The sequence below is a fragment of the Neolamprologus brichardi genome, chromosome 3 (genome assembly GCF_056152115.1).
Source record: "Neolamprologus brichardi isolate AB-2024 chromosome 3, ASM5615211v1, whole genome shotgun sequence".
NCBI classification, from domain to species: domain Eukaryota; kingdom Metazoa; phylum Chordata; class Actinopteri; order Cichliformes; family Cichlidae; genus Neolamprologus; species Neolamprologus brichardi.
This window is the reverse complement of record NC_142106.1, coordinates 37,101,725-37,114,045: the sequence shown is the minus strand read 5'-3', so window position 1 is coordinate 37,114,045 and position 12,321 is coordinate 37,101,725. Positions and strand designations below refer to the sequence as shown.

General features: G+C 39.0%; 1 protein-coding gene across 1 annotated transcript; it reads left to right on the top strand.

The window, feature by feature from the left end:
* Positions 1-8,886: 8,886 nt before the first annotated feature.
* Positions 8,887-10,735, top strand: LOC102786234 (fatty acid-binding protein, intestinal-like). Its single transcript, XM_006806268.3, has 4 exons — positions 8,887-9,187; positions 9,516-9,688; positions 9,991-10,098; positions 10,185-10,735. Exons 1-4 carry the CDS (start codon positions 9,121-9,123, stop codon positions 10,233-10,235), a joined length of 399 nt encoding a protein of 132 aa, XP_006806331.1. The 5' UTR covers positions 8,887-9,120; the 3' UTR covers positions 10,236-10,735.
* Positions 10,736-12,321: the final 1,586 nt, after the last annotated feature.

Below are 12,321 nucleotides of genomic sequence, written 5' to 3'. Positions count from 1 at the left end.
CGCTCCTATCTCCACAGTCCATACTCATAGACTTTTACAGCTTCATTACTGGAGATAATTACAACACTCACCACTGCATCTTATATAATAAGGTCAGTTAGTCCTCCCCCACAGAGATATCCAATAACCAGCAGTGTTTACTGTACTTATCTGCAACCCTCATACTGAAAAATCTTATACTTTATTTTTGCTGCTCTTACACTTCTTATTATATTGAACTCACTATTAATTAGCCGAGGCTTCAGGCATCCTGTACAGGAAGTAATGGAGAAAAAATATCTGAAAAGCCTCAAGTTGATTTCCAGCGGTGTTCACCTACCCCTGTCTTATGAATTAGAATTTGAATCTAAAGTTTATTTGATCAGCTGCATGGATTTTTATGGATTTTGTCATTTTATTTTGCTCATTTTGGGGCCCTTTAGAGATCTAAAAATAATTGCCTTCCAAAGTGCAGTTGCAGAACTTGGCCTCCTTCCTTGTTATTGTGATTAAACAAACGTACACAGATGCTGATTGAGATCCTTATCAGCATGATTAATGAATGTAGTGTCATGGAGACCTGGCTTTGCGTGGCGAATTCAGTCGTGTACAACAAAGAACCATTGCGGACGATTTCTACGATATGGTAATTCAAAACCTGGCGCTAGGTCTTCTCATACTACTGCCCCGGATTATAAATATCATAAGATTGTAGCGAACTATTTCTAAAGTTGGTTCAGTTGACTAGAGTAAAAGTTTGTCTTGTTTTTACTGGTGAGAGTTGCTCCACGTGGTTAATAAAGTGTCTTATTTATTGACATAAAATGTGAAATGTGTCCATATGGCTGCTTTTCTCTTGCTCCCAAGCGTTGACATTTTGACATTATGTACCGTGTCTCGGGGGCAGATCAACTTTCTCTCTGCAGAACATTTTCATCTCATTTTTATTCGTTGGCGAAAGTGGCAATATATTTCATCATAGTTTTTGTGTTACTTTCTTTTTTCTTGTTTTCATCAGGAACAAAATAAAGGTTATTTCATCTGTTCCAGCGATTCGCTTTCTTCTGTTCCTCCAGTTTAACGTGGTAACGAGGGAGGGGGTTGACGTAGGATGGAACACGGGGCCAACACAGAGAGACAGACAACCACACTGTCACAGTCACACAGCATGCAAGTTTTTGGTCTGTGGGAGGAAGTCAGAGAGCACCCTGAGGTAACCCACACACACAGAGGATATGTAAACTCCAAAGAGAAAGGTCAGTGGGCTCAAACCCAGGACCTTTTTTCTGTGAGTCGACCGTGCTAACCACTGACCTGCTTGTTCATTTAGATGTTGCAACTCACTCGATATCTGATTTTGTTTTTTCTCTCATTTGAAACTAAAACAAATAAATGATAATGGGTTATTCTTGTTTTTCGTTGCTTGTTGACTGAATGTGTAAAATTCCTTGAAAGATCTCATCACATATTCTAATTTGACCTAAAAAACTTACATTTCATAGAGAACATTTACATTTTTGAAAGAATGAACTGGTTGGCCCGTGTACCAGCAGTCTGCTCACATTCAAAAGGAGACTGACAGAAAATAACTGTGTATAACAGAATACACATGTTGCAGCTAATGTGTGTGTGTGTGTTTAAGTTATGCAACTCTGTCATCCAGCTGGTGTCAACATGAGCACTCTTTACAAGCCTATGGGAGGTTTTTTCTTTAAGGAGCCTGCTTAAAGGGAGGCACTGCATGGCGCCTCGTCCTGGATCATTTGCGAACCCACACCCCAGCCATGCTGGTAGCCCCCCGGAGCAGCCGAAGTCCTGTGGTGGGTGGCAGCACTAGTCTCAGCAGAGGCTGTAGGATGTAGGCCAAGCCATGCGTGTAATCCCTCACTCAGAGTTGGAACGCACCGTCAGCGAGGGAAAATAAATATGGAAGGGTGAAGCGTTAGATAGGGGATGCACTGAGAAGACAGGCAGCAATTAAGATTACAATTTTGTTTCGTGATTTTGAGGACTTTGATTTGATTATAGGTCTGATTTAAGATGCACTAAAACACTAAAATAACTGGGAAACCATAAAAATTAAGTGTCTTCAAGAGGTGGTGCTGAATTTAAATTCATTCGCTCCTGTCACAGCGTTGTATGGACCTGGACACGTATTAACACTGCTTATATTCTGCCTTTCACTGGCACTCGCTTTAGGTCACACTCTCCTAATTTGGATCAATTATCCCATTTCCTCTCACAGAAACAGTGTTTCTCTTTACGCATAATGCGCTGGCTATTTGACAGCGCTGGGTCACGTGCCCGCTTTTTCATCATCTGTGTGCACTCCTGTCTGGGTGACTGAATGCTTCCTTTCTCTACTGTCTGAGACTCATTTGAAATTCAAATATTGCCTCATTGCTAAGCCTCAATAATATTGACTTTCAGTTACTCTCCAGAGGTTCTGGGTATATTTTTAGGCCAGGGATTGTGCTTACACTATGCAGGCATCAGGAGATTTGGCACAGCAGTGGTTGGTTTTCAACAGCTCAGGCGAAATGCCAGCCAAACCTGACTGAAATTTAACATTTACCTGTTGTTATAATTAATGGAGAAACTATTTCTTATGGGACTGCTCTGTAAATATGCAAACCTGACATCTACAGACTAAAAAAATGCCAATTATTAGTTTTTTATTTTGAAATTCAGTCTGAAAGAGCAACTTCAGAAATGTTTAGAAGCGCATTTGACTTGTTGATCAGTCTCGGTGTGAGCAGTCTGCTTACAGTGAAGTGACACAGCAGCTCTATCAGTGGTCCACTAGATGGAGCACTGCATCACAGATCTTTCTTATCAAGTTTGATCCTTAAAGGCAAGCATGAGGGCAGGGAACTAAAATCCTGCGTTCCAGCAAACAAACATTTCACCTCTAAATAAAATCAAATACAGTTTCTAGTAAAATTGTAACATTTTCAACATATACATAGTATCATTTCCAGGTTTTTCTCTTCCTCCTTTTTTACTAAAAAAAATCTTTATCTGTACATGTCTGCCAATAAATCAATTTACACCGAGCAAACAGCTTTGTACAGCCCGATCCGGCAGGGAGGTGTGGGAAGCCAGATTGGGTGCCCCCCTTCCAGTTCTCCTCTCTGCTCTCTCCTCTCTTGTCCCCTTTGTCTTACTTGTCTCTATCACCTTTTCAATCCCTGTGAAGAAGTGAGGCTCCATAAATGTTAAAGAGGTAAATGTTATTTCTCAGTTGCAGTGAATAGATCGAAGAAAATAAAGTGTAGAAAACAAATGACTCTCTGATCAACCCTGGCAGGGCCTCCTTGGATGAGGGTGTCTAGTCATAATGGCCGAAACACCCGGTGAATCCAAGGTCCACTACTGATGATGTGTCCCAAATTTGAATATGATAATCTAGATCAGATCTCTAATCTAAATCTAAGCAAGGAAAAAAATGGCAGATTAGCTCAAGTAAAAGACCGAAAGTTGAGGCACACAACGATGTGTGCCACTGGTAAAGTTTCTGGGCTGCCTTTCCTCATAACAGCCATCCCTCGAGGTTTTCGCTATTTAAAGCAATGCAATATCAGGGATTGTAACATCTAGTCCTTTACTGAATCAGGTGCACCTTGCTATAGTACTGGGTTGGACACCATCTTTATCCTTCAGAAATGTATGAACTCTTCATGGCACATTCTCAAAGAGTTTGGTTCATGTTGACATGACAGCATCACACAGTTGCTGCGGACTTGTTGGTCGCACATCCATGATGAGGATCTCCTGTTCCTCCACAACCCAAAGGTGCTTTATTGGATTGTGAACTCATTATGTTCAAGAATCCAGTTTAAGATGACATGGTGTAATCAGAAGAAGAGTGCACTGTGGTTATAAAGGGATGGACATGGCCAACAACAATATTTAGGAAGGTTGTGGTGTTTAAATAATGCTCAGTTGATACTAAGCAGCTCAAAAGTGTGGCAAGTAATTATCCCCCACACCATTACACCACCTCGTTGATACAAGGCAGGATGGATCCATGCTTTCATCTTGTAACAAATTTTACATGCATGAAAAATTGCGACTCATCAGATGTTGTCCAGTCTTGCATTGTCCACTTTTGTTGAGCATTTCTAAACCTTGGTTTCCTGTCCTTAGCCGACAGGAAGGTTTTCTGCTGCTTTAGTGTGTTTTCAGAGTTGCATACCTTGGTTATAATGAGCGGTTATTTAATTTAGTTTTGCCTTCTTATCAGCTCAAAGCAGCCTGGCCTTTTTTCCTCTGCGCTCTGACATCAATGAGGCATTTTTACTAGAGGTGGGAATCACCATACATCCCACGATACAATATTATTGCAATTTTTTAAAATATTTTGTGATATTCAGATTCTGTACATAAAGGTAAATGTTATCAATATTTATTTTATCTAATATCAAAGTCTCACACTCAGTCTTTCTCTCATTTCAGTTTTATTGTTGACAAACTGAACAGTTTGTATTACAGTCTAGTCCAACTTAACTGAATGCAACCATCTGGTACAATTATAGCTATTCTGAACTATGCAATTTGTGAAAACTATGCTGCCCATTCAGCAAGTGAAGAATTTGAAAGTAAATTAAAACAAAATATAATTTTACATTAAATAAAAAAGTTTTAAACTTAATTAAAATAAAACATGTCTTAAATTAAAATAAGTAAACTGTCATGTTTATTGCTGCCAAAAAAAGTTAAACACATTTGGACAGTGAAGGAATGTCAGGATTCTTGCTCAGAAAAAGGAGCTGATCAACATGCTCTGAAGTCAGAGCACAAAAACCTTTTTTGTAACAAAATATCGATTTCTGCTGTCCCTGTATCGATACATTATTAGCAAACAAAATATCACGATACTACACAGTATCGATTTTTTCCCCCACCCCTAATTTTTACCCAGTAGATCAACAGATAATGAATACTTAGACCAACCCATCAGGCACTTTCAGAGTCACTTAAATCACTTTCTTCCCCATTCAGATGCTCAGTTTTAACTTCAGCAGGTCATCTATTAGGGGTGCAACAATACACAAAATTCACAGTTCGGTTCGATTCTTTGGTGTCACGGTTCGATATTTTTTTGATACAAAAAAAAATGTTCATGCCTTTTTTATTTGTCATTTATTAAAATTATAAATATATATTTTAACTCAAACGTACAGTTTTTAAATTTAATGTTGCTGAAACAACAAAGTAATAAAAAAAAAAAATCTATCTGATCGAGAAATCACTCATCTTTGGAAAAGAGAGTTTATTACAGAGAAATGTCTCTTTCCAAAATAAAAGCTATACTATACGCTTCTTCTGGGCTATATTCTCAGCAGCATATTAAACATATCAGGTCCCCATAAGGAGACTCATGTGCTAACGGCTGTCTAAATGACTCGGGTAAAGTTTGTAGCATGCGTGCTTGTTGTTTTTGTCCGCTTCCACTTGTCTTTGCACTAGGATGATGTCAGAGTAAATGTGCAGTCATATTCGTTGTGTTCCCACTAGTGCTGTCAGCGTTAATCTCGTTGAAATGATGTTAACGCCACAACACGGCAAGTTAACGAGCTACCGCGGTTCGCCCCGTGCCTGGGGCTGGACGGCCAACACGTTAACGAGCTAACTGCGCTAACACACTAGTTCCCACCAATGTAATTGAGCATTGCGTGGCACATCCAACATACTGTTTTACTTTTGTCCATGATGCGCTTACCTTCAGGGTCATATGTCACATGAAAACCAAAATAGTTCCAAACGCCAGATCTGAATGAGGGTGGGGGAGGTTCAATTGCCATGTTGCAAGGAGAGCTTAACTTCTGTCTGCTAGCTTACCCTGCGCTCAGTGAATCTGTGTTCGACTACTCCGCCTAGGCTGCACTGTCGAGCGCAGATCCACTGAGCGCTCAACACAGACAGCATCGTCAGAAGAAAAGTTGATAAAATAAATTAAAGATTTTGTATTGTTCGATACATATGCGTACCGAACCGAAAGCACTGTATCGAACGGTTCAATATCGATATGAGTATCGTTGCACCCCTATCATCTATATGTCCAGTGAAGTTGATGCCGTATGACTGGCTGAACAGATTGAGTGAACAGTTTTACCTAACAAAGTGGCAGATGAGTACATTTAGGCTTACCCTATTGCACTGCAGAGTTCAGCAACTGGTTCCAAAGTTCACGCCTCCTGTTAAAAGCCTAATAAATCATCACAAATCACCATTCTAATCAATTTATGTGCTGCACTTTAAAAAGTGACCCCAAACCCTTAAGCACTAATAAGAAAAATATAGATGAAAAGACTTTGATGTTTTTGTAAAAAAAACCCAAATTTGATTTTTTTTCTCTTGATAAGGACCGAGATGATGTCATAGATGCACTGACACCAATCAAAATAAAGAGTTTTTTTGTCCCAGCACTGTGAATCAAATCTGATAAGAACACACACACACACACACACACACACACACTGAGGTGTTATTATATTAATCTACTAGTATGATGTATGATTATTAAGAATAACTGAGGAAAATTATTATCAAAAATCATGACCAAAATATATATATTTAAAAAAGAATGGAATACAATACCCTTTTACTAATTTTATAAAGGAGTACAAACTCACACAGTAGATGCAGAGATATCTTCACAGAAATATTATAAAACACTGAATGCATTACAAGTTGGAAAGAAAAATTTGTTATCTGTCACAATCTCACTAGTTATCACTTCAATTTACCAGAGGCATCGTATCAGGTCATTACAATCAAAAGTCAAAGTACAAACTGTCTTTTATTGACTGCAGTAAAGGTGGTGTGGAAGTAATCAAGTAACAATGCTGTAATTACCTCTTAGTGATATTTGGAGGTTAGTAAGATAAATTGCAAAACTATTTAATTGCTGTTCATGTTATGAAACTATAGCAGCCAGTTAGGCCAAATAAAGACTTGAAACAGGGACAAAAAGTAGCTTTGTCAAAGTTAACAAAGCTAGTGCTAATGAGTGCCTTGTAAAATATAAATTACTAAGATTATATATACATGCTTTGTTGTAAATTACAATTTAGCGGCCAAATTAACAACACCGGCACCGCAGTTGGTAGATTATTACCACAATTAAACACAACAGCAGCGAGCAGGGCTTAAAGTGTGAGGAGTTTTTGAGCCGATGCACATACCGCTAACATTTGGCCTTTGCAGCTGCTACTGCTCACATTTTTATGTGAATCCTGTAGCTTCAACCCCAGCTGTATTTTGGGCCAAGGAGTGTGCAGTGAATATGGAAATGTCACTGATACTGACACTGACTGGTGAACAAGATCTAAAATATGATCTGTGTTATTTCATCATCTGTGTCTTTCGGTTTAGATTTACCAGCTTCATTGTTAAATGAAAGTGGCATCTCTTGGTGACTGAGAGGAACTCTAGAGTTATACAGAGAGTATTTAGTATTCATGTAGTGAGCTGTGCAGCTCCGAGTGCAGCTTTACCGCTCAAGAATGCAGCTATAGTGCCCCATTGTCCATGGACACAAGCTTAATGACAACTAAGGACAATACCCGCAGTGTTTTGTCCTCTATCTCGTCTGCTCTCCCTATGAATGCATCTTAAACCGCATCAACATTGTGCTAACAGTGCTATTATGTTTGAAAATCCATTCATATTTATCATTTTTTATAATATTTATTGCATGAAAATATTTTCTTGGTGGAGTAAGTTATGCCGGTTATTCATGTTGTCAAAAAAATCATTTAGAAACTAACTTGGTCTCCCCTAGCTTACTGGGGACTTGTGACAGCCTCACATGTACAGTAAAAACTAAACTACAGTTTAAAACTACAGTCACCACACATGAAACACACATGTAGTTTACTGCAGCAGGTACGTTTACATTAGTCAGATGCCATACAATAAAACTATCACAAGTGACTGAAAACAAGTAACATAAAGATCTGAAGCAACCCTGAACAGGTTGGAAGAAAAATGTAAAGTTAAGCAAGGGTAACGGATAAAATGCAGGAAATAGACAAAAGAGAGAGTGCTAAGACAACAGAACGTGTTTGATAATTGTTCTGGGTAAATCATTTAACTTATTAGCTAAACATTACTGATGAAAGCTTGATTTGTTTCGCTAATGCTATGGCTAGCAGTTAAACGTTTAGCTAGCAGTTTTGGATGAACAATTGAAACAATACAAGCTAAACTGTTAAAGGTGAACATGAAACCACCATGAATGGTAAAAACATAAAAATAAAAAGTCTAAATAAAGCTTAAAATATGTTTAAATGAACACATTTTACCTCGAGAAGTCTTGTGAGGTGGTTTTTGGGCTTGGGTCCATCTGACAGGGTTGTGGTGCTACAGATGGTGATAGTTTTGGAAACACTTTTGATAAAGGTAACATTATTTTCATCTCTAAAGCTCATAAAAACATACATCCAGTTTATTTTTAATGTTATCCCACAAGTCAGTTGATGGATACCTAAAACAGACGGATTATATTTTTAGTCAACAATAGTTAACAGTGACAAAAAATCATTCTGGTGGATTGCATGCAGCCTATGCAAGTTTTGGTTTTTTTTAATACTCATAAACCTAATGTTGTCTGAAAATATAAATAAAGTTAATAAAGTTTTACAGTTCTGAAACCTTGCTGACACTAACATTGTCCTCGAACTGGCCTAAATAGAAAGTTTGGGGTCCTCTATATGAGGCCACACTAAGAATGCATTGTTAAATAGACCATCATTTTCATGCTAGGCACAAACTGTGTGACAATGAAAAGATTGAGCAGCAGAAAGGGGCACCCATTCAAACAACTCCCTCCTTTCTTTTCCCCCTGCAGAACAGTGCAACAGTGTTTAACTGTGCCAGATTCGCAGAGGGGAGTTGCCCTCCTGTCATTTATCAGCGTATCCTTGAGGTCGTGCAGCTATCGGCCTACATTTGACACCGTCTTTAAATGGCCACATCAGCAGACAGATAATCAGTGAGATAAAGAACACCATCTTCCATGCCAGCTCAAGGAGGGGTGGATGCATATAAATTGAGGCCTTTGGGGAATCACAATCTCACAATCTGCTGTAGCGCTTAATCATCAGCTGCCTTCAACCCGCCGAGCCTGCAGCCATGTCCTTTAATGGAACCTGGAAGATCGACCGCAGTGAGAACTATGTCAAGTTCATGGAGCAAATGGGTGAGTGTGTGTGAGAGCACTTGACAGTGTTTAGTTCACTGTCAAGCCATGCACTTAAACTCTGTTTCTTCTGAGCCTGGCCGTATGAATGTATGAGGATAATGTGTGTAACTGTGTTTCCATAGAGTTCAGTATGGTTGTGCAGGTGTTGCACAGAGCAGTGAGATGTTAAGTTTTAATGTAGTTGTTGTAACAGCATTCATCTTAGGACTGATTACAACACTAATCACTATCATGTGGCTATAAAATCACCTCAAGGGGTTAATGACCAATAACTATTCATTCAACAATCCAGTTTCATATTTCTATGCTTTTTGTGTTTTACAAGGTGTTAATCTTGTGAAACGCAAAGTGGCAGAGCACGACAACCTGAAGATCACCATCGAGCAGAACGGGGACAAGTTTCACGTCAAAGAGTCCAGCACTTTACGCACCAAAGAGGTTGACTTCACTCTGGGCGTTCCGTTCGACTACACCCTGGCTGATGGCACTGAAGTCTCAGTGAGTGCGCTAAAGAGAAACATTACTGAAGCACAGGCACTTGGTCAAGGTGCTGTTCCATAATTGCACAAAGGCAACCAGAAATGGTTTGTTTTAGGCAAATCTGGCTTGTTTTTAAGAATGATGGATTTGCTGCTAATGGAAATAGTGGAAACCAAGCCAGCTAAAAGCTGCAGTTGAAAGCAAAGGAACAGTTTCCAGTGAATAATTCACTCTGCAGTGAATTAAAAGTCGCTTTTATGCAAATGTGAAACAGTAAAGGAGAGTGTTAAAGAGTGCTTTGACTGTATATTTTTAACCAGGGTGCATGGGAGATGGAGGGGGACATGATGAAAGGCAAATTCACCAGGAAAGACAACAACAAGCTCCTGACCACTACTAGAACTCTGGTGGGCGGAGAGCTCGTGCAGGTCAGTAGGTCCAGAGGTGTCAATCCCGAATTCAGTCCCAATAAATAAACGTCTCCACAAACCATCAACACTTTTTGTCTTTGCAGAGCTACAACTATGAAGGGGTGGATGCCAAGAGGATTTTCAAGAAGCAGTAACCTGGATATTGAAGTTCAAATTTTATTTTTATATAAATCACACAGCCCAGTGAACTGTATCTGAAGTTATTGTTGGCATTTAGCTTATTTTACAAGAAGAATTATGGTCACCATGTTCATGAAACACTGAAATGGTCACAAAGCTCAGTTAAATTTGCATCCCTTTTCCTATGAAAGGAGAAAACAAACACTAAACAGCATCCTGGCAGTGGATGTCTATCTGTAGCAGTAGCTAAACACTCAAATGGGTTTAGTTTTATTTGTCTTGGACGGGTTCAGGATTATCCGCACATCATAGTTTCAACAAATTTCACAGGACTCATTCATTGGTATGGTGTAGGTTATCCACAGTAATGGCTGTTTTCAGGTAAAGCTCCACAGCAACATGAAATACATGAAATGCTATTGTGTGTGTTCAAACAGGGAAAAAAAAATCATATTGCACTAATGGTTCTCATGTATCAGATTGTCCTCTACAATAAAGCATGTTTATTATGTCACTTGAGTTTAGTGTTGGTGTTATTAAATGACTGAATTGCATGTGAATAAAGTCCGATAAATATAATCAGTCTAGATTGTCTTAACAGATGTGATAAAAGTCTATAATCTTAGTCATATTGCTTCCATGACACAAGCACAAAGCTCATGCCTCTACGATAGCTCATTTTTTACGAGCATCAAAAGTTCTTCATCAGGGATTTAAGTGAAATACCACGTTACCATTTCAGACTGCTTTCCAGTCACTCTTATAGCGCATGATTGGAGTGTGACCTTCTGCTGTCATGTGGCGGCCCTTATGTGCTATGTGGAGAACTAATGGTTCATCACATGGTGGTTTTCTAGAAAGTGAACAATGATTTTCATTCAGGGACAAAAAGCTCATGGCTGTTTTTAGTCACGAAGGGTGTAAAGAGTAAGAGCATGTATGTAATGAGGCTGTCTGACCACAAGAGGGAAACCCGTGCCTCCTTTAATTTTACTGCTCCACTGTAGATACAGAAGCACAATACGAATTCTAGGACCTGCCAGCTTCAGAAAATGTTAGATAAAAATATTTTTTATGGGTTTTTAAATTATTTGTACAAAAACACGAGAAATGGCAAAGATAATTATTTGATCATTCTCGGCATGTGCGCAGTATTGAACAAGAGGGGTATAAAAAAAAGCAAAAAAAAGTGGCAAGCCTAAAAAAAACTGTTTACAGAAGATGAAAAGTATCATCAGATTTTGAACCGCTATACAGTTTGGAAAGCTCATTGGTAACTGCTCCATTTTTCAGTATGACAATGATCCTAAACACACTCCTAAAGCAGTAAACGCAAACCTAGAAAGAAAAACACACAATGACACACTTTCAGTCATGCATTGGCCTCCCCAGAGCCTGGACCTGAACATTATTGAAGCAGTGTGGGATCATTTTACAGAGTGTGCAGCACAAGGCAGCCAACATCCAAAGAAGTGCTTTGAATGTCCTTTAAGATGCCTGAAGAAGTATTCCTCAAGATAACTTAAAGAAATTACATGAAAGCTTGACAAAGTACAAACTCTGTTTTTGTTTCTATAAATCTCAGCACCCATTCCCATTTTCATAGTAAAATATAACAAATGGTGGCTCAGGACTTTTGCACTCTGCAAACAGTGCCTGATGGATAGGGAGTAGTTCGGTAAGTCTTCACACCTGCGTAGTTTAACTTTTGTGATGTTCATCATGTGCAATTTAAGCAAAATTAAGCAACAGGTTTCCAGTATTTAGAGCTTCACACTGCTCAAAGTGCTTGAGTTTTCCAGTCTTTGGCAGAGCAGGCATCAACATGACACAGATTTCCTTACATGGGCATCTTGGCTAATAATTATCCTCCTGAAACCCAAACTCTTGTTTTGAGACCCGATAAGTATAGAAACTAAAGCTTTTGAACAGGAAGTCATCAGATGTTACATGCTTAAAAAGAAGAACTCCTATGAGTTACAATAGCTTTATTTTACGGAGCCCCGCAGGGGACATGGGAGAAAAAAAATTAAGACGGACTTTTGCGAGATCTTTCAAAACTTTTGCGAGATCTCGCAAAACGAACTCGGGATCTCGCAA

Bases quoted from the DNA above. Each gene is read 5' to 3' on its own strand.
- LOC102786234 (XM_006806268.3), top strand. From the start codon at position 9,121: ATGTCCTTTAATGGAACCTGGAAGATCGACCGCAGTGAGAACTATGTC. The intron at 9,689-9,990 runs GTGAGTGCGCTA...ATTTTTAACCAG, and splicing joins CTGATGGCACTGAAGTCTCA to GGTGCATGGGAGATGGAGGG. The intron at 10,099-10,184 runs GTCAGTAGGTCC...TTGTCTTTGCAG, and splicing joins TGGGCGGAGAGCTCGTGCAG to AGCTACAACTATGAAGGGGT.